This window comes from Aythya ferina (genome assembly GCF_964211825.1).
Source record: "Aythya ferina genome assembly, chromosome: 1".
In the NCBI taxonomy this organism is placed as follows: domain Eukaryota; kingdom Metazoa; phylum Chordata; class Aves; order Anseriformes; family Anatidae; genus Aythya; species Aythya ferina.
The window spans coordinates 30,721,858-30,747,388 of NC_140296.1; the positions used below are offsets into that span (position 1 = coordinate 30,721,858).

Here is a 25,531-nt window from a genome sequence, read left to right on the forward strand (position 1 = left end):
GCAGCATTTTGCCCTATTCCCTCATTTTTTCCCCCTGCTTTCTAATTCATTTTTTAATCGATTTTGTTGCTTTCCCCGGCGCATCCCGCGCCCTACAAACAGGCGCAGCCCCCCGGAGGCGGCCGGGGCAGCCCGGGGGGGCTGGGGCCCGGCAGTTCCCGGCGTGGGGGTCCGGTCCCGTCCCGGTGCCCGGTGCCCGCCGCCCGCTCCCTTTGTTGGCGGAGCGGTGCCGGAGCCGGAGCCGCCGCTCTCCCGGGAGGGCTCCGCCGGCCGGCTGTTGCTAGGCAAAGTGCGAGCCTTTAACAACCGGCTATAAATAACTCGGCCGCTCATTGGCCGCGCCGCGCCCTGACGTCACCCGCGGCCGCGGCCGGCCGGCGGCAGGGGAGGGAAATGCGGCAACCTGCGCCCAGAACTGGCTGCAGCCGGCGCGGCGGGGGGCGTGGCCTGAAGGGAGGGGGGCGTGGCTTGAGGGGAGGGGGCGTGGCTTGCGGCGCGCCACCCGGCGCACGTGTTCGGCCGTGCCCTGATGTCCCCCTCTCCCCCGCGTGTCGCCCCCCAGGACCTGGTGAAGAGCCACCTGATGTACGCCGTGCGCGAGGAGGTGGAGGTGCTGAAGGAGCAGATCAAGGAGCTGATCGAGAAGAACTCGCAGCTGGAGCAGGAGAACACGCTGCTGAAGACGCTGGCCAGCCCCGAGCAGCTCGCCCAGTTCCAGGCGCAGCTGCAGACGGGGTCCCCGCCGTCCTCCTCGCAGTCCCAAGGGACGACGACGCAGCAGCAGCAGCAGCAGCCCGCCCAGCCGGCCTCACAGGGATCGGGGCCTTCAGCGTAGCCGCCTGTGGCATCGCCGTCGTGACCGCCGGCCCCTGGACTGCCCGGAGCGAGGAGGACTGTAGCGGGAATCCGCCCGACATCCATTTCGGCGCGCGTCGCAGCCTGGACTGAGGACTCGGTGCCCTGCACGCATCACTACAAGAGGCTTCCCGCCCGCCCACCGCCATGTTACGCGCTCATCTCTCCCTCTCTTCCCTCCCTTCCCCCTTTGGCTTGAAGGAGTCTTTGTTCTTAGGTTTGTTTAATAAAATAAACTTCTTCCAGAGAATTAGCACAAGTACACTGGGGACTGGAGCAGCTTCTGCAGATGGCTGAAGAACGAAGCTGCACGCCTGAATATTTTTGTTTTTGTTGGTTTTTTTTTGGTTTGTTTTTAAATCTTCCACTCATCCAGTGATGCTACCGATACAAGTGCTTTTCAAGCTTGGAACACGTGAAGAAATAGACTGGAGTTTAAAAAACGAAAGGCGATGGCTCGATCCCCAGAGAGCACCGGGGTTCCAAAGTGAGGACTGGTGCGTAGGATCTGAGAGGAAGAGGGAGAAAGGTAAACTCAGTGTTTAACACTTAATTGTCACCTGAAACCTTAAGTGCAAATACTTGCACCGTTTTCTGCAGCAGTGGACAGGTGCATAAAGCTGTATTATATATAGAAGGCAGGTAGGTGACACACAGTTGGGTCATAGGATAATTACAATGAAGGTTATTTGCCTACTGTACATTTGTGTATTTAGTGTAATTACTTTGTAAAATAGAAAAACTGTAACTATTTAGGTTGTACAGATTGAAGTTTAGTTGTTTCATTGGCTGATCTGAAAAAGTTTGGAAAGTCTTTTTTTTTTTTTTTTTTTTTTAATGCTACATAAATAAGAATGCACCTACGCAACTGTTCAGAATTTGGCAGGTTTATGCTGTTTGTGTAACTTCTGAAGTTCCCTGGCTGCTGATTATCTTGAAGTAAATCTTTGTTCATTGTAGTTTGGTTTAAGACAGGAAAAACCACTCCAAAAATTATTATCAAACCCTGCTAGCAAAGAATTTAAAAAAAAAGAAAAAAAAAAAATTGGGTTTCCCAGTATGGATTTTTGCATATGATCTGTATAGTAGTATGCATATGTTTTTGTGCATGTTCTCTAAACAGTTGTAACACGTCAATGTATTTAACTGTTGCACTTGTCAACTTTCAATAAAGCATACAATGTTGATAAATCACTGTTTGCATATTGTAATCATGTCAGCTGCGGTCACTTCAGCATGTTGCAACTGGGCTCTGCCTGAGCGGAGAGATGAGGAAGTGGTGTGGAAGTGCCAGGAGCACCACCGGGTGCTTTTTGTACCTTGAAGAGCAGGAGCACGGACCCAGCAGCGAGCCGCAGCGAGATGCTCTCTGAAGCTTTTGGTGCTTAGACCTGGCTGAAACGTTGGATGGCCACAAATACCTCGCTTTCACACCCGCAGCTCTTACCTCGATTGTTTTTCTGCAAGTTGAAATTGTGCAAACTTGGTGTTAATTGTGCCTTGTGGGATCGTGGAGGAGAATTTCCAAGTTCTTCATGGAGATAAAAAGCACTTTCAGCTTGGAAAAAGCGCTTATTTCCTCTTCAGTAATTATGATTAAAATAGAAGTGAACCCAAACCTACAAAGCTACTGGCGAAGGCTCGTAGGTAACAGCAAGACTGCAGCCTGCAACTGGGGTAGCAAAGGGCTTTGCAGCTTTACAGTGGATCCTGGGCAACTGATGAAGTACGAAATGATTAGTCCTTTACAGACTGGTAGGACAGTATTTTGTCATGGAAAAGCACCATCCTAAAAACTGAGTGCAGGAATTTGGCTTGAAATGTGAAGGGTAATTACAAAGTTGTTCCGGAGTCTTTTGCAGGGTAGCATGCAGTGAATACTGGTGAGTGAATATCAGGAGCTACAGTTCCTGGGGAACAACGTTACTGTGGATAAATGTGCAGCAGAGGAAACAAGAAGGCTGTGGGCTCAGTGGCAGGGAGAGACTTTCTTTCTGTGATTGAGAACTAAATCTTGCTTTTGGGTTCAGCTCATGCAGCGGTTCAGGCGCTGCTGGGCTGTGTTAGGGCACAAGGAGCTGCGTCAGATACCCTTGCTGGGATTAGTATATCAAAGCAAGTGCCTATGTCCCTGTGGGAATGTGAACTGTAATTTGTAGTTTGCATTCTCGAGGTTTCAGTATATAATTTAAAAGTATCCTTAATGAGGAAACAACTGAGAGAAAAGCTAGATGCTTTTTTTTTTTTTTTTTTTTTTTTTTTTTTAATGGATTAAGCTAAAATTAGAAATTGATGATAGCCTTTGTGGCAGAACAGCACTTGAATTATCTGGGCCTGACAAAAGGAATGCTAATTTTGGTGCTTTGTAAGTGGCTTAATTGTCTCCAGTTGCCTTTATATTCTGAATGTCTCTTTAGCACTTCCAGGCCGTAATGTTGAGTGTCTAAAAAGCCAATGTTAACATGCAGATAAGCTTTTTCACCCACTTCGCTCACCCGAATTTGCCGAGCATTGTTTTATGTTTAAAAACGAGATTGACCTCTGGATTGATTTATTCTTCTTTGTTTAGGAGAACAGCCCGAGCATGTCCTAAATCCAGGATTGTTTTCCAAACTGTTCTTTAAGGCAGCGTCTGGGAGTTTGAAGGCTTTGGGTTAGGTAATACGTCGATAATTTTAGCATGCTGTGCTTCAGCGTTGGCAAATCTCGTCATCTATTCCTTGGTGAAGCGCTGTTTTAATCGTTTTAAAACCATGGAGCCAGCTTTTGGAGCTGTTTATGAAACTGCTAAAGTTAGGCAGAGAAACTTGGTTGCCGAGGTTATTTTAGCAACCCCTCTGTCAAAACTGAAGGCTCCCTCTGTGAAACAGCCCAGAATTGACCAAAATTTCACTTGAGCCCAAAACAAAGGGAGGGCTTCTCAGCCTGTTGTGCTGTAATGCTTGTGGAATGAATTGTTTTGATTTTTGCTTTTGTTCTATAACAAATCATTTTTCAGAGCACTTTAAATCAAATGGCTCCAATAGCTAAGAGTACCCTTTTTCTTTTCCCACTAGATTGTTTTTTTTTTTTTTATATATATATATATTTTATTTTATTTTTTTTTTGGTAAGAATTCTGAAATGCTCGGGCTTTCATCCACAGCGAGAATCAAATTAAATGTAATCTGTCAGGCTTCCTAATCTCTGCCTATCTGCCGCTCAGTAGCTCTTCAGGCTATATTCAAACTGTTTGTCATTTACCTTCTTGACATTTAGCCGCACGCTTGCTTTATTTTTAACAGCAACATGATGAACTGAGGTAAGTGAATTATCGCTGAGCACAACTTGCTATTTTTCCCTAATTGCTTTAAAAAAAAAAAAAAAAAAAGAGATTGGCAAATAATTCTAAGGCAAATGCAGATTGTCCAAAATGAGGGCTTTGTAAGTAGCTGGGGAAGAGAAATAGGCTTCCATTATGCGTCTGAAAACCATCCTGAGAGCATCCAGACGAAACCTCCCAGCAGCAGCGCAGTAAGTGCTGGGTCTCAGAGATGCCTCTCCCCAATCCTTATGGAATAAATCAGTGCCTGGAAGGTGGCTTCCCCTCTTTCAGCTGGAGAAGGAGCCCAGCGAGGCTGTTTGGGAATCGCCACCCTTGAATTCTGTAGCTCCACAGTGCGTATATTGAGTTTAATAACTGTATATATATCTATTTATTCTTTGTGGGGTAGAATAGTAGTACTCGAGCTCGCTTGGCTTAACGGAGCCTCATGAGTAGTAGCAGTTGGCATCTGAGATGTTGAAATATTTCTTGCTTTTCTCTTTGGGATGACGCGTTTTAACTTTCTGGAGAGATTTCTGCTGGGGTGGACCTGAAACAAATTGCAAAGCCGAGGCTGGAGGCTGGCAGTTGGCCCAACTCTGTCCCCACTGGTCAGTGTAACTTCAGATGTGCGAAACTGAGCCCGGGCCGGCTGCTGGAGGGAGCTCCTGGGAAGCCTGGAACAAGCTCAGGAGTTTGCGATGTGTGTTTGAGGCTACTCTGCGAAACGCTTGCCTCTTTTCCTGTGATGAGTAAGCAGGGCTCTTCCTCCTGCATTTACTTTGTGCTGAGCTGGGCCAACAAGCAACATGTTTGAAAATCCCGTGGCAAGGAGTTTCCAGCAGACACTGGCAGCTGCCCTCCTGAATCAGGGTCCAATTTCCAACAGGAGCAAGGCCAAGCTCAACAATGAAGTTAAAAGCCAAACCGTGAATAAACTGACTTCCTTACATTGTAAATACATCGGAAAAGGGCAGCAGTTCAAAAGGGAAAACCAGCAAATCTCCAAGGACTTTCCTTGAAACTCAGCCCCAGGTTGTTGTTGTTGTTGTTCATCGAGGTGCCCCCGGGAGAGTTGTGCAAGGCCAAGAGGCGAGAGAGAAAGTTGAAGCAGGACGTGGCCGAGAGGCCCCCAGGACCTCGTGTGGCTTCGGTTTGTGCACAGCCAGCTGTGGAAGGGGAGTGCAGTCCTCTGACACCGTGTTCCTGAGCTGAGCCAGGTTTTTAGGTCAGCTCGAAGTTCAGCTTTGATTCTTCAGCTGCGTTGGGTGGGGGTGGTTTTTCAGCGATGCGTATGCGGTAATGTGCATTGGATGTGGTTCAAGCCGTCATGAGGGGGAAAAGAAAAAACAACAAAAACAACAACCCATAACGCTTCGGTTTAGTTTTCTAGTTTGGGTGGGCTGGGAGCTCTTCTGAACTTCTCCCTCTTCGGAGCTCTGAAGGCACCAGAAGATCTCAAGAGGCTGAGATCTAGCGTGTGCGACCTCAGGGCCAAGCCACCTGATTCTTGGAAGCGACAAAAGGATGGAGCAGAGAAATTGCCAGCCTCTAAAAACAGAATAAAGGACAACAAACATATCTGGCCTTCGGAGCAGAAAGCAGATCTGTTGTTCATCAAGGAGTATGGGAAGGGACGGGGGTGAGTTTCTTTGCGGAGCCTTTCAGTGACAGTCAGCTGCTTTCCAGCCCTCCGTGTGTTCTGTATCTCTAGGAGCTAGAAGCTGGGGGTTTGTGCTGAGCTGACAAATCTCAAAAATCAAAAAAAAAAAAAGTCATAATAAAAATAAAATCTTGTTTAAAGTATCTGCCTGCTTTATGCTCCCCGTGGAGCCTGCAGTAAGTGGTCGTTCCTCCTTCCATTAGTTTTATTACTGGGAACAACAAGCCTGTTCTGCCTCTCCGCTGCTGCTTTAATCAAAGCTTTGCTCCCAGATAGCCATCAGAAAAGCCATCTGCAATTCAATTAGATATGAGCTTAAACTTGTGAGTGAGCTCCGTGAAACTGGCCACAGCCTGCAGGGGCTCTGCTCCCTGCCTTGTCCACAGGCCTTGTCCATGGCCTCGCCCCCTCGTCCTCCTCATCTGTGGCCTTGTCCCTGCTCCTGGGGCACCGACCCCATGGTGGTGGTGGCCTACAGAGGCTTGCAGCAAGCTCCTGTGTCTCATGGGGGGCTGTTTGGAGTCATGCCCTGGAGATAAATGTGTCCCCCGAGCTGTGTCAGGCCGGTCCCCAGGCCCACATCACGGCCTTGTTGAAAAAGGCCCTAAAGGAGGCTGAGGAGAGCTTTCATGGCCTCCTTCAAAGTGTTTCTAAGGGCTGTTTCTAAGGCTCGCAAGTGAAAGCAGTCAGGAGGGAGGTTTGTGTGGGCTCCTTTTTAGAAAAGGTGCTGCTGACAAAAACCTCGAACCAGAAGAGAAGCGAAAAGCAGAGGTGGGCAGCGGGTGCGTGCGTGGCTCGCGGCTCGCTGCAGGCTTTGCTGCCCTGGGGGGCGGCTTGCTTTGGTCGGTGGGGAAGGAGGTTGAATGCTTGCCTGGGAGAAAAAAGAAACGGGGATCAGGGCAATACAAAAGTACTGAGATGAGGAGAGAAATGTAGATACTCATAGGTGGTGTAGGAAAACGTCCCCTAGCCCTTCTCCCAATCTCTACAGGCTTCAAATCCTGTTAGGAATGGAGGTGAATCAGGTTCGGTCATGTTCTTAATGAACATCAGCTCCCCTTTTTTATGGGTTTGTGTGAAGGATCGAGCCAGGACAGCCTCTTTTCTCAGGAGGCAATGACTCCTGTTTATTCCTTAAGTGTCATAAACAAAGGCACTCCAGATTTCCGGATTTCCGAGGAAAAGCAGTGGCTGTACTGCTGTATTGCCAGGGCACGTAGGGAACAGAGGCAGCTCCACCCTAGGATGGGTTACAGAGAAGCCAGGGCTGGGGCTGCTCAGGTAGATCAAGGATGCAGGAAGACTGTGGGAGTGACCATGTTCTGATGTGACCTGTTGGATGCCAATACCCTCGTTGGAAAAGCCATGGGTGAGCGGTGTGTTTACTCCAGCTCTGGACTTCTACAGGCTGTTGGTGGCCTTGGTGGTCTGAGGGAGTTTTTGGGTAGCCCAGGGAAAGTGGCTTTGTCCACGTTTTTGGCTGGCCTTGGTGCTGCGCTCATCCATCCTCTTGCTTGAGGTGCTATGCCTGGCCTTGGAGGTGGTGGCAACGGCACTGCTTCCACATGGAGGTGGAAATTAGCAGGGTGCTAAATGAAGTTGTCTGCAGGATGGGTGCATTCTTCTCTTTTTCTCAAAATAAATTTAAGGCAATCATCTGAATTAACAGGGGAGAAAGAGCAATGCAAAACAAACAAACACACACAACAAGCCCAAACCACCAAACCAAAATAATCAAAGAACACCCTGCAGAAGGAGAGGGCACTTCTGTAGATGGTGATTTTTGGTGGCTTTGGTCATGAAAATTTTACCCCAGTCCAGTTTGGGGGGAAGAGAGCGTTCACACTCACTCCCCTGCGTAGTGGTACCCCTGGAGCCCTGCAGTGGTGGTGATTAGTGCTGACAGCCCGCGTGTGTTGCCTCAGATGTTGCTTTTCCTCTCTGGTGTGCATTGTCTGTCCCTTGCTCCCCACCCTTGACATTCTGGGTAGACTCTTGTGGCAAATGTGGTGTCCTCCACAGATCTCCTCTCCCCTGCTTCACCGCTGTCTCCATCTCATTCCATTACATAAAAGAAGTGATCTCCCTTCTTCCTGATCTGGAGAGGGCTTTGGGCATTGGCATCCCTTATTAGCATTGATTTTATTTGCTTTTGTGGGCAAGTCATTAGAGGAGAGATCATTAAATGGGTCACTTTCATTTCTGTGCACAGTTTTACCTTCTCTCTCTCTGATGAGAGTGCAATCCTGGCAGGGCTGGGAGGCAGAGCCAGCCAAGGCAAGGCTCAAATGAAAGCTGCCCACCCTTCAGAGACGTTGCGTGGGACCCTCACAGACACCAATTTCTGTTTTCTGCCTAAAAGGAGTGAATAAAAAAATCACCCTTACTTTTGGCCTGAATCTTCAGAAAATGCAGTTTTATATATATCAGCTTTGATCTCTGTTAGGACAGCCAGGATGCACCTTCGGTGTTGCTAATTTTTGATGACCTTATCATAATGCCAGATGCATTTGGTGTTCCCATTAAGGTCTGAGCTCCTGAAATCGTGTTGCCTCCAAGAGGCTTTTACCCTCTATTAACAATGAGTCAGCTTCCAGCCTTTGGTTTCCGAGGAAAAGAGCCGAAAATATCAATGAGCTGCAACGCATGGAGCCAGAAACCCAAAAAGAAATAAAAGAAAAAAATCCCAAATTATTTCTTAAGATTAAACGACACATCGGGGCCTGATTTACGTAGTTTCTGGAAGCTTTGAGAGCACTGAAACTGTGTTGGAACAAAGTTTCTGCCCCTGTGCTCTGACAGTAGCACAAGCTGCCAGTGCTGTTGTGTCCCCTGATCCTGCGGAGAGTTAATTAAGATTAAACAGAAATACAGGACTGGCCTTCCCTCTTCACAAAATGGGGCTGAATGATTTTTTTTCTTGATGTGCAACAGTTTTGCAATGTTTAAGGTTATGTCAGGTCCTTAATCTTCACCATGTTTTATCAATTTCTCTATTAAGGAACATTTTTGTACCCACGGTGTTTTGTCCCGTGACTCATTATATGCAAATAATCGAGCTGAAACACGAATTGCTTTTGTAGACTCAGTAAATGAGTAAATGATCGCATTGCTCAGGATCATAAAAAGAAATTCAATGTCTTCCTTAAGGAAGGAATTAAGGTTGTAACTTTTTCCCCAGAAAATTGGAAAATAAAATTATCTGCTTGCTTTTAGCTGTGCAAACAGGTAGGGAGGAACAGCTTCAACCTGGTGTGTCACAATCATACCCAACCTCACAAGGTTAGACTCTGCTTTTGTTTCTGAAGCAATGGCATCAGTTCATTCACCCCCAAAGGCTCTCTGGAGTGCTTTTATTTTAGTGTCTGCAGTGTGGGCATTGAACAGCATCAACTGCTCTATATCAGATGGCTTCATTAGAGAGGGGCCATGCTCAGGCTGGTGTCCCTCTGTGCCCAGCAGGATGGTGACCATACAATCCTTGGTGACTTCCTACTGTGCCACCAACGGCAAGGGTAGATCAGAGTGAGAGCCTGCTGACCATGGGTTTTGCTATATCTCAGGTTGAGTTTTGCAGCAATGGGTCAAGAGAAAGCACCAATTTTTTTTTTTTTTTTTTTTGTTCTTTGGAAACCCACCGGCTAAATCAAGGAGATGGAAAAACAGCAGCAGCCATTTCCAACAGCAATAACTGGCTGCAGGAACAATCCCATCCCTAGTCCCCTCCGTGTGCTGTGGCCTTTGCAGAACTACACGGGAGCGTGTTGAATAAAACAAGAGCTATTAGTTGAAGAAATAGACCTTTTCCTCCCCCATAAAGCTGCTACCTGTCGTGAGCCTGCCGGGAGATTTGGTTCCTCCTGAGTGTCCCAAAATGTGTGCTGAGGGAGGTTTCCAAGAGGACAATCCCTCGGGCAGCTGTATTCTACCATCAGCAGGATGATTAAGCAAAACAACCCAACCCTGTAATTACACGTAGGCATTTCTCATGTACCGTGGTAAGTCTGGCAACTGCTAGTAAAGGTCTGTACCCACATGGGACTGCTCCATCTGGAAAATGCCTGTGTAGGCAGCCTGTTTCTTCAAACCATGCAAATAGAGAGGCAGAATATGCTGCACGTTGCTGCTCCGACAGATGCAGCCTGGCTGGGCTAAAACAAAGGGCTGTGCTGGAGCAGGTAAATAGGAAGCTTTTCCTCCACTGTTTGCTTAATGGGGGCAAGGCACTTCAAAGAGGAGCAGTGGGATAATAGCCTGGTCCTTGTGGAGATGCCTTTGGTTCCTGGAAAGGCTCGAACATCATCTGGAAAGCTGTTGTAAGAATAGATGTGGCAAATGGCACATTCGGGACCCAGGCTATTACTGCATGGTGTACTTCAGCATGGTAACACAGGAACGCTGTTAAATGCTGCTATTAAGGATCACGGCTACCTAGCCAGCTGGGGGGTTTATGAAGCCTGTAAGATGCCTGGATGGGGCTGGATTCAGGTGATCTCTGCCGTGTTTCAGAGCAGACACAGTTGGCCACCTTGGGAGAGTGCAGGGCAGAGACCTGCTGGCCTCCTGGTGCTGTATTTTGACTGTATTATTTCTGCCATGGCTATAACGCCTTGACCATGCCTGATCCTCCCTGGTTTTGGAAGCCAGGCAGGGTGAGGAGCTCCTAGATAGGAGCTGAGGAACATGGGGTGGCCTTGGTGCTACTGAAGGCTAAATTGTACTTCTCCAAATGGCACATGAACTCTGCTCATAGAGTGGCCTGAGCTGAAAGGGACCTCAAAGCCCACCCAGTCCCAGCCCCCTGCCATGGGCAGGGACACCTCCCACCAGCCCAGGTTGCCCAAAGCCCCATCCAGCCTGGCCTTGAGCACCTCCAGGGATGGGGCAGCCACAGCTTCTCTGGGCAACCTGTGCCAGGGCCTCACCGCCCTCTGAGTGAAGGATTTCTCCCTTATATACAATCTAAATCTACCCTCTTTCAGTTTAAAACCATTGCCCCTCGCCCTGTCATTACAGGTCCTCCTAACAGGTCTTTCTCCATATTCCTCGTAAGCCCATGTTTATATATTGGAAGGCCATGTGGTCTCCTGGTTCATCCTGCACGCAGGGGTTTGGGGAAAGGGCAGGAGCTAATTAATAACCCCGTGGGGTACCGAGGCATCACGGGCAGTAGGAAGTGCTCTGAGTTTTGCCTGGAGAGGGAGAGGAAGGGGAAGAGGTGCTGAAGACAAGCAGTAACAACAACCAACCTGTGGAAAGCAGGTCCTCTTTTCAGAGGGGACAAAATGCTGAATTCTCAGCTCTCCAAAATAAGTGAACTTTGCCTAGTGCACTTATGAACGCAGTCTTTGGGGAAGAAAAGCATGGAAGTGGTGAATTCTGGGGGGGCTCCAGGGAATGAGACATCCGATGTGAATTCATTTGGGTTGGTTTGCAACACCCAACCCACACGTCTAGCCTCCCGGTCTGGAGTTCTGACTTTTTCCCCTCAATAATGATTTATTGTGTATTAAAATACTGCCATTGAGTTGAAACGGCGAAGCGTACAATACTGTGGCTTTTGTTTCCACACGGCCTGCTTAAAGAGGGAGAAAACGAGCTCGGGCTCAGTGTTTCTTGAGCAGCCTGTGCCGTGTGGGTGCTGAGAGTCATTCTGGGGACAGCGACTTCCCATCAGGGGAGGAAAGGAGACCTGGATGTGAAGTGTCTGTTCCTTGCCACCTCTTTTAGGGTGAGACAGCTTGCAGGTTTGAAGACGGGTGCTGCGCAGAGGGCCAGAAGAGACGCACGAGGCTACGGAAGAGCCCTTTTCCTTGTCAGCATGCAAATGAAGACAGAAATGACAACGTGCATGTCTCTTTTCTCAGCATGCAGCTTCAGTGCTTGTGTTACTGTGAAGCTGTGGGCTCTCTGCGGAGGGAACGCGTCGTGGCATCAAAGGAGAACATGTGTACGAGGGCTGGTGTGAAGCGCCGTGTTTGGGGAACTCTGAGGAAATAATCCTGGAGCAATTAATTTATTTAGCCGTGACAAAAAAGCCAGCAGGTGATCCTTTTGTTCTCTGGCAGGGACAATAATCTTGCATGTGTAAAAAGGCTTTCAGGAAAAAGCTTTTTAAGTCAGCTCCGTCAGAATTTTTTCAATGCAGCGTTCTTGACAGAAGAAACCGATTTGTTGAAAAGGATTACGACAAAATGGTCAAAATGCTAACAAGAAGTCACAGTCACGTAGAGGGAAAATATAAAAGGCACGCTTTCAATTCATAAATTGTTCATTTAAAAAAATCTGGATTTTCACGATGATATTTTAAATGTTATATATTATTTAGGGATTTTTTTTTTTTTTAAAAAAAACATCACTGCTGACATGTCATGAAATCATCACAGTGCATAATAACATCTTATCGTTTCTAGCTCAGAGTGTTGCCTGTTTGTTGTAGGGAAACAGTTTGGCACCCGATCAAAGAGTCTCCTGCCCGTCTTGTAAAAAAAAATAAAAAAATAATGTCAAACTTCCACTACAACACAGACAGGAGACACTTTGATCTGGAACAGAAAACATGTTAGTGTTTACCAAGTGGCAGATGGTTTTAATAGTTTTAAAATGAAACAGGATAAAAAAACAAACCGGCACAATATTCTTATGTAATGTACAGTACTAATGAAACGCCACAGAAGGCATATAAGGCAGGTAAAAAGTGAGGTGAAGGCAGGAAAGAGCATTTCTGGAGGGCGCTTTTCTCTGGGTTGATGCCCAGTGAGCAGGTCCTCACACAGGGCATCTGGAAGGGGATTCAGGAGAACTTAATGGTAGGCGTTGGGAAATGCTGCTCCTCACCTTTGAAATGGGTCGGGGTGTTTTTCTGAAGGTGTGCCGTGGATGGGATCTCCATGGGCTGCTCCTGGAGCAGGGGTGGGAGCCACTTGGTTTAGGGTTTTTTTTTAGGAAGAGAGAGAAAGTCCAACAAGGGTGACTCTTGCAGCTGGCTCGTTTAACATTAAAAAAAAAAAAAAAGTCATCTACATGAGCAAGAATGTATTTTTGGTGAATACATTTCTTGGGCAAAAAGGAAAACCAAAAGGGCTGCCAGGCCAGCCAACTGCTGTGGTTAAAGTCCATGCAAGAGGGAAAATGAACTTTCCTGTTGCAGCTGGGCAGGCTGGTAAGAGCCCCATCCCATCCCTCTTTGATAAATTTCCCCTCCTTACTTTAATTATGAATGTGTAACCCTCTCTGCTGATACAGCAGTTGAGTTGCTGCCAATCCCAGGTCAGGCTGGGATGGTCCCCAAGAGGAGGAGATGGCATTTATGCCCTCAAAACCGAGGGTACCAAAGCCTACTGTCGCTCCATCAGGAGAGGTCGATGCCACAGGGGGTTGATGCTGTCCCTCGGGGCCTGATCCTGCCATCCTGCTGCATGCCAGGATGCTGGGAGCCTGTCCACCTCGTCGATCTGCTGGATGGAGCCCTCACAGCCTGCAGGGTGCCCTGAAATCCCTTCGTCGTGGGACTCCTCATACGTGGCTTTGCCAGGGAGCAAGGAGGGTTTTGCAGAAAGTGAGCCCGTGGCTCACAGAGGGTTACCCCAGGAGGAAGCACTGGGAGGAGGAAAGGCAGATTTCAAGCCCAGCATCAGCCAAAAAGCTGAGACTGGAGGAAGCTGCGCTGGAAAGGAAGAAAATAGAGGGGATTTGAATAGCTCCGAGCCTGCTGAGAGGGACGAAGAGGGAGAAAAGCACCACAGGAACGAAACCGTTCCAGCTACTTTCCGCAGGCAGAGCAAGGAGAATTCATCACAGGAAACAAAAAAAGGGTCTGTGAAGGAGGTGAGAAGGGCCACAGGAGAAGGACACATCCAGGGGTGCTCCCAGCCTCCAGCCAGGCGTCAGACAAACCCGAGGCAAGCTGAGAGAGGAGCGGGTCTGGCTCCGGCAGTCCCCGTGTGTGCCGTGCCCTCTGTGAGCATCTGGGGGAAAGATGTTCCCCAGCCCGTGGCTCAGGACATGCTGTAAGAGCTGTCAATCCCTCCCTTCGTGTGATAGCTGGATTAGCAAATTAATAATAAATGAATTAAAAAAAGGAAGGAGGGAAGCCACTGGATTCCCCAACCTGCCCCGGCTCATTGAGGCTCATTGAGGCTTCGGTGGCCCACCACAGCCCAGGCAGATGAGGACACCTTTAGGGTGGTGGCGTTGTGCTTCCACAGGCTGGCTTTCCCTCCCAGGCCCTATGCAAGCCTTATTTTAACCCTGAGGGGGTTGTATGGGCTTTAGCTGCGGATATTTAACAATTAGCTACAGCTGAGCCAGTCACCCCCTGAAATCTCCTTGCTGTCCAGCAGAGAGGAGACATCTCTGCCCAGATCTGGATTGCATGGACCCAAAAAAAGTGCCCGGGAGCTTAAGCAGGGATGCTGCACGCCAGGATGCCCCGCAGAGAAAACCTGAGGGAAACAAGATGATTGCTTGCAAACATGCAGAGACAGTTTGCTAGCGAAATCTGTGGGGTTAATGAGGTTGTAGAGCAACACAGCTTGTGTTTTTGACCTTTGGTATTCAGGAAAGGCATACAGAAACTAGCTCAAACACACAGAAGGCTGACACGTGTAACTTCTGGGGTCACAAAGGGCTCTCCATGGGAATAAGTGAGTTGGGGGGGAGGATGGGAGAGGTAGTGACAGGTGCTGACAGAAGCGAAGGGAGGGAATAGCTCCAGATGAGCAGCAATGCCCTGAAACTGCAGGGGAAAAATCAATCAGGTTAGACTCGGGCTTAAGGCTTTTGGCAGGCCAGGTGGTTGTGAGAAGTCACCCACAGAAGTCAAGAAGTTTACGAGAACTAGGTGGTGACTTGTCCTGCAAAACACTGGGGTCAGCCAGTGTCATCTCAGGAGGCTTCACCACCCGGACCATGAGCTTCATGCCCCTCGTCCCCGCACGCAGCCCCAGGACGTGCTGGTGAAGGTGGCTGGGGTCCCGGGGTGGCTGCAGACCCCACAGCATGGCCATTTGTGAGGGCAAGGGCCCCAGGTGAAGCTGGCTGGGACTGCTTCGGAAAGGTTTTCCACAGGCAGGAAGCATTTGTCTAAACACAGCCCCCCCGGCTGTTTTGCTCAAGAGTGAAGTCTGATTTTCTGAGAGCCAGAACTAAACAGAGGTAATTATCAGTGCTGTGTTTTCGAGATGGGCCTCGAGATAATGAAAGTAATTCTGTTTCCCATGTGAAATTCCCATGTAACTCGCCGACAGCTGAGTGCAAATGGCAAACACCACTCGGGGTTCAATACCACAAGTGTTTTTGTGCAGAAATCAATCCACTGGAGGCATCGCTCACAGCTGGAAAAACTGTGTCAGTTCCCTCCCAAAAACGTAGCTATGAGTTTTAGGAAATGAGGCTACCTATGTGTCTGTGTGCCAGTGATTTCTTTCTAAAAAGAGTCAAAAAAGACAAAAAAAACACAGAAGGCCAAGTACAGATGTAGTTAAGAATGAGGACTAAGCACAGAACCCAGCTTTGTTGAGTCCATGCACCTCTGGGAGGTAGAAAGGGGACATCCTTGCAAAAGGATTTATGCCAGCACACTTGTCCTGCTATAAAACCATGACGTTGGGATGTATCCAGCACCACTACAGGTCTGCATGGGAGACAAATGTCTTCAAAATGTGCTGCAAAATGTGATTTTGAAAGCCTGAGCTAGTTGGGAAGGTCTGTAGGTACCAACATGGTGCAGCCTGGAAAGCTGGCCAAGCTCACCCCAGTTAGAAGCATCTTCTCCCAGACGTGCCAGGAAGCGTGCAAACTAAAATCAAACCACAGGAGGAAATTTTTGTCACCCGCATCCATCCAAAGGCCCTGGATCTCCATGGGGGCTCCAAGAGCTGTCTCAGATGGAGGCAGTGACAGAGACCCTCCTGCAGCAGCCCAGGAGCAGAGGCCCACTGCAGTTAAAGCTTCCACATGGTTGAAGCTTGGGATGGAAAGGTACCAAAATTAGTTTTGTTTTGTTTTGTTTTGTTTTGTTTTGTTTTGTTTGTTTTCTGGAGCTTTTTGCTAAGCAACCAGCACAGGTTTCGGGGGAGCTATGTTAGGCTGGTGGTTGCTCTCCCCTCCCTGCCCACCCCTCAGAAGCACGTACCTGGTCTGCGGGCAGCAAAACCAGCAGCTGGGTCCTGCCGGGGACTTCTCCTCCTGTGGCCTTGAAAATATGGGTGGGGAGAGGGCAAAAAGAACATTTCGGTTGTTAGCGCTCTTCTGCCCTGCTAGCTCATTTAAAAACAGAGGCAGAAAGACAAGATAAGGAACTCTGTGGTTTCAACTTCTAACCTCAAGCAGCAAACACTCCTCAAAAACAGTTTACTATGCGGTCACGTTGCTTCAAAGAAAGGATAAGGAGCCCAACTGAAAAAAAAAAAGCAAAAAACCAACAATATAGTAATTGGAAAATAGCGTTTAGTCACAGAGGAGCTGTAAATACAATAGGGGATGCTCCGAGATCTGAAAGCTTCAATGGTTCAATAGAGTTTCTCTCCCAGGAGGTTTCTATTTTTTTTTTATTTTTATTTTTTTTTCCTCTTGCTGAGCTGCCTCACTCACTATTGATACAGGCACCTCCTGCCGACTCCTACTTCCAGCAAACAGCGAAATTGTTAAACCCTCCTCCCTCCCTCCCTCACATCCCATTAATTTTATTCTTTCTTCAGCCTGCGCCAGGAATATATTCATGTGGAATTCGCTAAGATGTTGCAACCTCTATTCAGTTTATTTCAAGTCCGCACCACGAAGCAGGGCAAGGCAGGGTGCTGAAGCTGGGGAGGAAGGCAAAAAGGAGAAGTTTCAGAAATTTACGGCCATTTCGGACTGCTGAGTTTCATTTTCACGTGTACCACCAGCACGGTACTCACAGAGCAGGTTGAAGAACGAAAACAATAAGGAAGAATTAACTAGTAATTCTTTCTGGTATTGTTAAGTATATATTTCAAGTTTGCAATGCTTTATTAAATATTAAGAATCAATATTAATTATGAATTAATATTAATTAAGGATTAATATAAACGATGAATTAATCTAATTAGTATAACAGTTAAAACTCCACAGAAATAAAAACAAATCACAAACGTTCTCTAAATGCAGATGTTGCCAGGACCGAGCTAGCAGCTTTCATAAACTGATACCCGTTGGACTTAAAGGTCATGTAAGACGCTGCCTCCTTTCCCCCTGTGTCTAAAGACTGGCATAATCCCTAGTCTGGCTTTCCTTTTTTCCCCTTTCTTTCCATTTTTCCTTAGGGTGATGCTAGCCCCTTCTGACAGCCCCTGCTTCGTCTCCCCTCCTTTTCCCCCCAGGGATGGGGGTCCTGGGGCAGGTCCCCGCTGCACCCCTGGGCCACGGCATGGGGGTGACATTCAGCAGCCCCCTTTGACCCGATGGGACAGCAGGCAGAGGAGACACAAAGGTGACAAAAGGAAACCTTTGTGGCGCTGGGGATGACTCCCGCTATTAGTCCCAGACGCTCGGAGCAGAAACACTGCTTTGCACATCGGCAAGAGGCAGGAGCAAAGGAGAAAAACAGATTCACTCCATTTAAAGTCAACGTAAAAAGAAAAGGAAAAACAAAAGAACAAAAGGACTCTCCGTTTGTGTTATCAGGAAGGCGGTGGGATGCAGAAACACTGCATTTTAAATGGGCTTACAGCATTTGGATTTTTAACTTGCATTTTGTGGAAGGAAAACAAACGCCGCGGGCTGGAAAACATCAAGAGCCACAGCGTATTTCCTTTTAGAGGAGCATTTCAGGTTATCCCTGGAGCCATGAGGGCGATGCAACAGGGAAGCTAGATGGTGGCCAAAGGTTTCTGGGGAGAAACCCTGCTGCTGGGGGGCTTTGCTTGAGTAGCCCCCAGGGGACAGCACCCAGATGCTTGTCCTTGTGAGCTCCTCCGCCTTGCCCACGGCCTCAATGAGCAGCAGGAGAAAAACAGATGTAGGGGTGTGTGTAAATGTAAATATACAGAAAGACAGACACATTCTTATGCTTTTTTTTTTTTTTTTTTTTTTTTTTTTTTCCCAAGGGTGGGGTCTGACACTTCCTCTGCAGGTTTCGCTGGGGCAGATGCACACTTTGCAGAGAACAAACAGCTTTTTCCCTCCCTTTCAAAGCAGGTGCCAGGGAGAAGGTATCCAGCTGAGACATCCTGCCTGCTCCTGCCACAGGGGAGCACGCCTGGAGGTGTCCCCCAGGGGCTGGGGTATTTATTTTTATTATAATATCCCTGGATATTTATGTTATGTTATGTTATGTTATGTTATGTTATGTTATGTTATGTTATGTTATGTTATGTTATATGTTATGTTATGTTATGTTATATGTTATGTTATGTTATGTTATGTTATGCTGTGCTATGTTATGCTATGTTATATGTTATTTTATTTCATCTCGCCCATCTCGTGGCACATGTTACCACCCTCTGATGGGCACTGCTTATTCCAGGGCCTCACGAGCAGGCAATAAGCCTATTGCTGAGGGCTTTAAAAACCAATCTGCCAGCCTCCAGGCTCGTTTCCTGCAGGCTCCTAGCATCTGACTCCACTTTTGTGGCTGCTGCTGAGCCCTGAGCTCATTCATGCTTTGGTGGACACCAAGCACAGGACCTGCTTCTTGACCAGCATCGGCCTGCGCAGAGCCCACATGAACTAGGACTCCCCACCCACACAAACCCCGATTTTGCAGTTATCTGTTGCATGTCAGCCCTTTCACTGACTACTGGGCCTCCTGCAGTTCCCACAGCGTGTCCTTGCCCTCAGATAACTTATCGGCAGCAGGTTCTGCCTCCTCACCCCTCACCCTTTCCCCAGGCCATTTATGAAGCTGCCGAGCAGCCGAGGGCACTGCACACTTTCTTATTTATGCCTGGATGGCCGTGATCCTGAGGAGATCTCTGGACGAGGTCACCTCGTCCTGAGCAGCTCAGGAGCTGCTGGGCCCATGGGCCAAGCCTTGAGACAGCTGTAGACAGGTCTGCAGGCCCAGAGCCACCCCCCTGGCTTTGAACACCTCCCTCACGGGTCTTTGGTGGGAGAACACGAGCTGTAGGTCCCCTCTGGAGTCAAAGGGAGAGAGGGGCACCTCTGGGCTGATCTTCACCCTTCATCTACCGAGGGATCCTAAGGCCACCGAGCTGCTGACAGGGCTAAATAGCAAATGGCTGAAATCGTGGCTTGGCAGGAGTCTACAGGCATACGTACGCACACAGGTGCTGCTGGGACCAGCGTGGCTTCTGAAGAAGCCCAGGTGATGTTGTGGTGGGGATGGGGCCCAGACCTTTATGGTCTCAGCACGAGAAGTCCGTGCAGCCCCTCTAACGGCATCAGGCTTCTCTAGGCATAGCATGGACCGGACAAGCACGGCTTGTTTCTCTTCGCTCAGCTCCGGACGACGAAAATAACATGAAATGGCAACAATTCTCTTATTGTTTCGCTTAATGATCATTTTCTTCTCCCTCTGCCCCTGTGAGGGACGTTCTGGCAGTTTGCAAACATCCCCCTGTTCACATTCAGTGAGTGTTACTGCAGGCATTTCTTTCATGTGACAGCTTGCAAAAAGGGATGTGAAAGCTTTCCTTCTTGTCTTCCTGGCCTTTCCCTCCATCATCTGACCCTCATGAATGCTATCCAGCAAACAGTTTGCCTTTCTTGCATGGTAAGATCTGGAAATAATTGCCTGCCACAGCACTTATTTCCATCAGTGAATAAGCTTGTGTAATCACACTGTGGTCTTTGCTCCACAGCTCATTTTCTTAACTCAGAAATGTGTTTTTATTCTTTTTGCACCGTTGCATATATTCTGTTTATCCCCACATTTCACTGTTGCCAATAAAGTAGGAAAATAAGGGATAATCACCACTTAAATGCTTTCAAACCAATGCCATGTGTGGGGAAAAAAAAAAATCCCAAACCAAGGAAAACTCCTAGCATCCTCGAAAGAATATGCATTGATTGTGCCCCAGCCGAAATACCCGGTTTGTCTGATGAATCGTATTAAACTCAGGGTCCTGACAACCTGACAAGCCACCTTTTGTTTCATCCCATCTCCAGCCATAGATCAAAGGTTGGCTCGGATCAGCGGCTCAGTAGTTACAGCTCTTCCTGATAACTTGTTTGTGTTTGATATAGCAAGCTCTGGGAGCAGGGAATGTCATAATTTTGAGCCACTGTAAAGCTCCGAGGAGATTACTGATAACGATAATATACACACACATAATGAGCAGAGGCAGTACCCAAACAGGAGAACAACTGCTATCTTGATGGGGCTTGTTATCTTAAATTAAGCAGAAAACAGTTTTTTTGGGGGGGCAGATTCCACCTTTTTAATTTCCTGAAAATACAAGGGTCAAAGTGCTTCTTTCAAAAGATGTGCCCTGAGAAGTGTGCCTCATGGCACAGGGAAGGAGCTGGGAATTACGTGTGTGCTTGCTTCGGTTCATCCCAGGACTGGCCATGCAAAACTAAACTGGCCACCATCAGAACATCATTTTCTTCACCCAGTGGACTTCAAACCAGGTGATCTCAGCATCCTACCTACATCAGTGATGTTCCCATGTCCTGGGATGGCTCCAGGGAATGACATAGGGTCCCAGCACACATCACGGAGAGGTTGTTTCCCTCTCACTTCCAAATCCAGAGGGTCTCAGGTGCAGCCGCCCCACTTTCACACCTCTAAGCAGTGCTACTGCAGGTTTTGTTAAAAACAAAGGAACCCCAACACACGGCTGAGTGCCCAAGCCACTTCTTTAGAAAAGTCTGGGCAAGCTTTTTCCATATTTAACTACATATCCTACCTGCTAGCTGCTTTTAAGCACTCCACTTATGCAAAGCAGCAGTAAACCCAGGTTAAGCAGCTACTTGTTTAACAGATTTAATTTTATTCACACCTTGGGAGTGATCAAAAACAGGATAGCAAATCTGGCCTGAATGCAGACAAGCATTAGAGATAAAGGTGAAATCTTGATTACACAGAAATTGATGAGACTTTTCCTAAGAATTTCGCACCCACTGGCATCAGACCCACTGGCACCGGTCCTGGCACGAGATTCAACGTCAAGCCAACGTCCTAAGGTTGATCTCCCCAGGTGCTGGAGTTCAGCTGAACAACCGAAGCTGACAACTTCCAAGGATGAGGCTCTGCAAGGCAGATTTTCTCTATTAGCTGGCATTAACGTGAAGCCAGAGGAGTTATTCCCAGTATATAGCGGTTTAATTAAAATTAGTCGGATCATCCATTAGTGGAAATTAGCAAAAGGGAAAACGTCAGGGAGCTCCTTGCAGAGAAATGTGGCCAGCAGTAGGCTTCCCAGCTCCCTGGCTGGGCTAATGAGGTCTGCCACAGGGGCTGGTTCGTGTGGCATAGACACGGGGCAATAAAGTGCTGTCTGGGGCTGTGCTCCTAGGGAAACCCGCCTGCCGTGCTCCCACGTCTGGGCTTGAGGCTTCTCCAGGTTAATAATAAACACAACCCACCAAAAGTGATATATACAGGACACGTTTATTACCGTGTCCTTTAGAAGCAATTTCCTTTCTGTTCTGTTTTCTCACAGGCAGTGTAATTACTGAGTTAAGGAGAACACGGAAAAAAAAAAAAAAAAAAAAAAAGTTTTCAGATTTGATCCTTCCCAGATGAAATGACAAAATTAATGAACCGGCGTATTCTCTTCAGAGATGTAAGGATATATACCTTGGGGGTAACAGCTGCGTTTCAGCAAGTCTTCAAGTGAAGGGCCACGGTGAAAGCAGCTTCATGTAGGTACAGCTTAGCAAAAGGAGACTTTAAAATAATGACACCCAAGCCATTGCTTTGTGCCTATGTGGAAGGCAGGCATCGTGGCATAGCCAGCTATGCTCTGCAGAACAAGCCTGGCCACCACTCTTCTTCACGTCACATAGTGCTATTTATTTACAGAAAAATAAATATCAAGACAAAATCTTAACGCTGTTGAAGCAAGTTGGCCATTCACTTTGCCAGAAGTGGGATTTCCCAAGCACACTGCCTTGTCGTGGGTTGTGCAGGGGGAAATGCTGTGCATTTTGTGTTGTGTGTCCTTCTGTCCTGCTTTGCAGCAACATCACCAGGGGTCTGTTTAACCGGGGGCCAGAAAAAAAAAACCCTCTACTGCAAATTGCTCACCAATAGGTGCTCTAAACTGTTTTAATAGTCTCAAAAGCCAGAAGGGTGAGAGAAGTGTAAGTGAAGGTGTCCAGGCTGAAAAGCACAGGGCTGTAGGATTTCTCTGGCTGTAGGATTTCTCTGCACCAATGTGCCCAGCGAGAAATAGTTTCCATGCATGCTTTCAGCCTCTTCTGCTCGGAAAGAAAGGACACAGCCTTGAGGCACGATCCCTACAATGGGCTCTATGTAAGATGCTGCTTATAAGCATTTGTCAAGCTGCAGTGAGTGCAGGACAGCGTGGCGACGTGTCCTCATTCAGCAGCGCTTCCCATGGGCAATGGATCATGCTGGGAACTGGGCAGGCCGCTGCTCGATACTGGCAGACGGAAGCAATCCGAGGTGTCTGTGCTTTAACCTCTAAAGCCCCAAATGATTTGCTTTCTGATGTCCTCAGAGGGCCTGCATCACATCTCTCTGACCATAGGACAGCAATCTCTGCACAGCAGGACCTGGGGGTTAAAGCGGCCCCTGGAAAGTGCTCCCTGCCTCCCTCTTGCTCATAGCTTTGGAAAAATTTAGGGAATGATGAACAAAACATGCTCATGGAGCTGCTAGGCAGGCAAGGATTCTCCTCCAGCACAGCCAGCACAAGGAACGACCCCTCGAGCAGGAGGATCACAACCCCTCGGAGGGGTCAAACACCTCTTCCCTACGGGGCACGTTCCCAGCTGGGTTTTGGGGGCCACTGTCTGGTGGGGCTGGGCACAAAAACTGTCCCCACCAGGGTGGGCATTGGGAAGCTCCAGGAGCACCCTGTAGCTCCCAAATCCCTGCCATATAACCTTTTTTTGGCTAAACCAGACTGCCCATCAGTCTGATGCACAACTTGTGCTTTTTGCCAAGCCGCTGCGGTGGGGCTGGCATGAAGGGGGACATTTACTGCAGCCGAGAGATGGGTACCCTGGGGTTGGCGATGCTGGGATATCCCCACGCCGTGGGTCAACCATAAAGAAGTAATTAAGGCTTAATCCTTCCGAGGCAGAAGTTAGGGGTTGGATTTCAGCTGGTGTAAATCAGCACGGCTCTGCTGGGGTCAATGGAACAGGCCCCGCTTGTGCCAGCGCAGGCTCTGGCCTGGTGCCTCCCATTGTGTGCAGTCACAAACACCGCTGAGTGCCATGAAATTAGAAGGAAAGCTTAATAAAATCGTATTTTGCATTGTCCTCAGCACAGGCGGGCTGGGAATGGCACAGCAGCCACGTATTGCCAGTGGCTCCGGCCCGCGTTGTTTTCGAGTCTCGCCAGTGTGTGCGGAAATTAATATTAATATGGTTACATGGTGAAAAGTATTATTCTCTGCACTATTCATTAATTTGGCCTTATAGCTAAACAATTCACTTCATTTAGCCTTATAGTTTTCATTTTAATTCACACAGGGCACTTTCGACTACTTTGCAAGCTGAGCTGCTCTCTAGACCGCCTTCCTGGGAGCGCAGGAGCTGGTGCCCAGCAGGGCCTTGCTCATGTGCTGTCCCTCGGGACACGTATTATCCTACTCCTCTTTCCCTAAACAACAAAATGTGATTTTCTGAAATCCAGTTGTTTGCTGCCTGGGGTTTAGGTGCCTCCCTAAAAATTGTAATTGAATTTCTCGTGTTCCGTCTCAAACCCGCTTGGTGTGATGTTGCTTGGGATATTAAAAGGCGCAATTACCTTAAAAACAGTAACAGCATATTTGATATTTAATCATGTTATACTTCTGATTTGCAACAGAAGCAACTTAGTGGTCCAACCGAACACTGGAGCTGAAAAAAAAGCAAATTACATTTTACTACTTGGGAGTGTAATAGCCTTGATTTTTGCAATTACTCACCTATGTCTTCTCAGATTAGAGTTAATTACTGAAAAAGATAAGCTGTTCTCGCTTTCACTGCTCCAGCTAGGGCAACGCTGGATCAGTATGACACGGTGCATGTTCGCTGCCCTTTGAAAGACATATTCTCAGGTGAAAATTGACAGAACAATTTCAGCAGACATAAAACCATCACCTGAATTTGCACAAGGGCCTGCAGATGCTGCTGCCGCAGAGTGAGTTTTTGCTCTGTTTTCTGCGAAGATGAATCGAGAGCGTGATGTTGTCTTAGGGATTGTGAGTGCATCAGTCCTCACATGCACTAATGCTTCAGTTTTATGGCCATGACAGACCCAAGGTGGCTCACTCTGCACTTCCTTGAGCAGAAGAAGACTCGCTAGGCCAGGTAGATGATGACAGAAACCTTCATAGGCACACTTGGGATCTGCTAAGGGGTTGTCAAGCATCTGTGGATCCCAGTTCAATTTTTCTGGTTAAAGACTTCTCAAATGGAAGGGTTTCCAAACAGCCTCAGCTCAGACTTTGTCTCCTGCACCACAAAGAGCACCTTCATAGCTCAAACTGGAAGAACCTGGGGTCTTCCCATCCCATGTCGTGCTGGGTGAGAAGGGCATTCAGTGTCTGGGCCACCAGGTCTGAATGGCGTGAATTATCCCAGCAGGTGTGTGAGGCTGAAGCATGAATTCCTTCAACAGGATTCATATCTGGACTTCAAGGAGTTATTCTGGCTTCTTCTGCTGGGACTTCTGGGTTGTTCTGGTGATGGCATCTCCGATCTGTCCACCTCTGCTTTGGCTCATAAAGCTGTAGAGCAAAGCCCAGTTTTGTAAAACGCTTTGCTACTACAGGTGGGCCATGCTCCCCAAGCATTTCTAAATATCCTCGCACCAATGTGCCTGGCTTGCCTCCTGTCCTCGTTTAAATCCCCCTTGAACACTCGCTCCTTCCAAGAGGCCTATAAATGCTAACCTATGTCAAGATAATGTCATTATCGCTACCATCTATGGAGTAACTCATCAAGTGCTGAAATAAATCACTTTCCCCGGGGATTACTGCCTAAAAGCCAAATGTAATCAGTAAAGCTCGGGTTTGACAAGGCTGTCACAGATAGAATTCATTTACTAATGAGTTGCAGCCCGAAGTCCACATCGGTAATGTGTCTGTGGTTTTAATGAAACATTACAGAGACCTTCTCCTTAGCATTTGTTGCTTGTTAGATATGCTCGTTGTCAGATATGCCTTCCCACTCGATGGGAAAGTTTTTTTCCTCCTCTTCCCCTGGCAGAACAATGGGGCTGAAATACCATTTTCTAAAATAATTTTTGGTCCTTTGGGATAACATACCCCTCCTGCCTAACCCAACGTGCCAGCTCAACCATTGCCTGGCTGTGGAGCGACGCTTCTTCCCTTTGCAGCGGTTCTTATAAACTAGTCTTTCCTAACAACTGCTGAGAGAAAAATAAAGGTGCTCTCCACTTACCCTGCTATCAGGAGAAAACTCGAATCATCGATAAGGACGGTCTCCTGGCAACCAGACGCAGGCTGCAGCCATAATAACAGCACTTTGGGAGTAAATCACTTAGTCTGGCGCACGCCAAGCCCCGCTCTCCAATTAACGGCGAATTCACATCAGCTCCATTGTCTGGCAGACACACGGTAACAGCCCTGGAGTGATCCT

The 25,531-nt window shown here is 47.9% G+C and overlaps 1 protein-coding gene and 1 long non-coding RNA gene across 7 annotated transcripts in view; one reads left to right on the forward strand and one right to left on the reverse strand.

Moving 5' to 3' along the window:
• The window catches only part of TSC22D1 (TSC22 domain family member 1), a gene marked incomplete at its 5' end in the record, with an annotated part of 78,121 nt that extends 76,075 nt beyond the window's left edge, over positions 1-2,046 (forward strand). For all 6 annotated transcript variants that reach the window (XM_084530027.1, XM_084530026.1, XM_084530031.1 and 3 more), the window contains one exon: positions 563-2,046. In XM_084530027.1, the coding sequence (XP_084386153.1) occupies positions 563-835 (273 nt within the window). In that variant the 3' untranslated portion in view covers positions 836-2,046. The remainder of the gene's footprint in view (positions 1-562) is intronic.
• LOC311441681 lies at positions 1,759-16,075 on the reverse strand. The gene is made up of 2 exons (XR_014696151.1): positions 15,957-16,075; positions 1,759-8,176 (listed from the first exon to the last, which is right to left on the reverse strand). It is a non-coding gene; the product is annotated as an uncharacterized lncRNA (long non-coding RNA).
• Between the last annotated feature and the right edge of the window lie 9,456 nt (positions 16,076-25,531).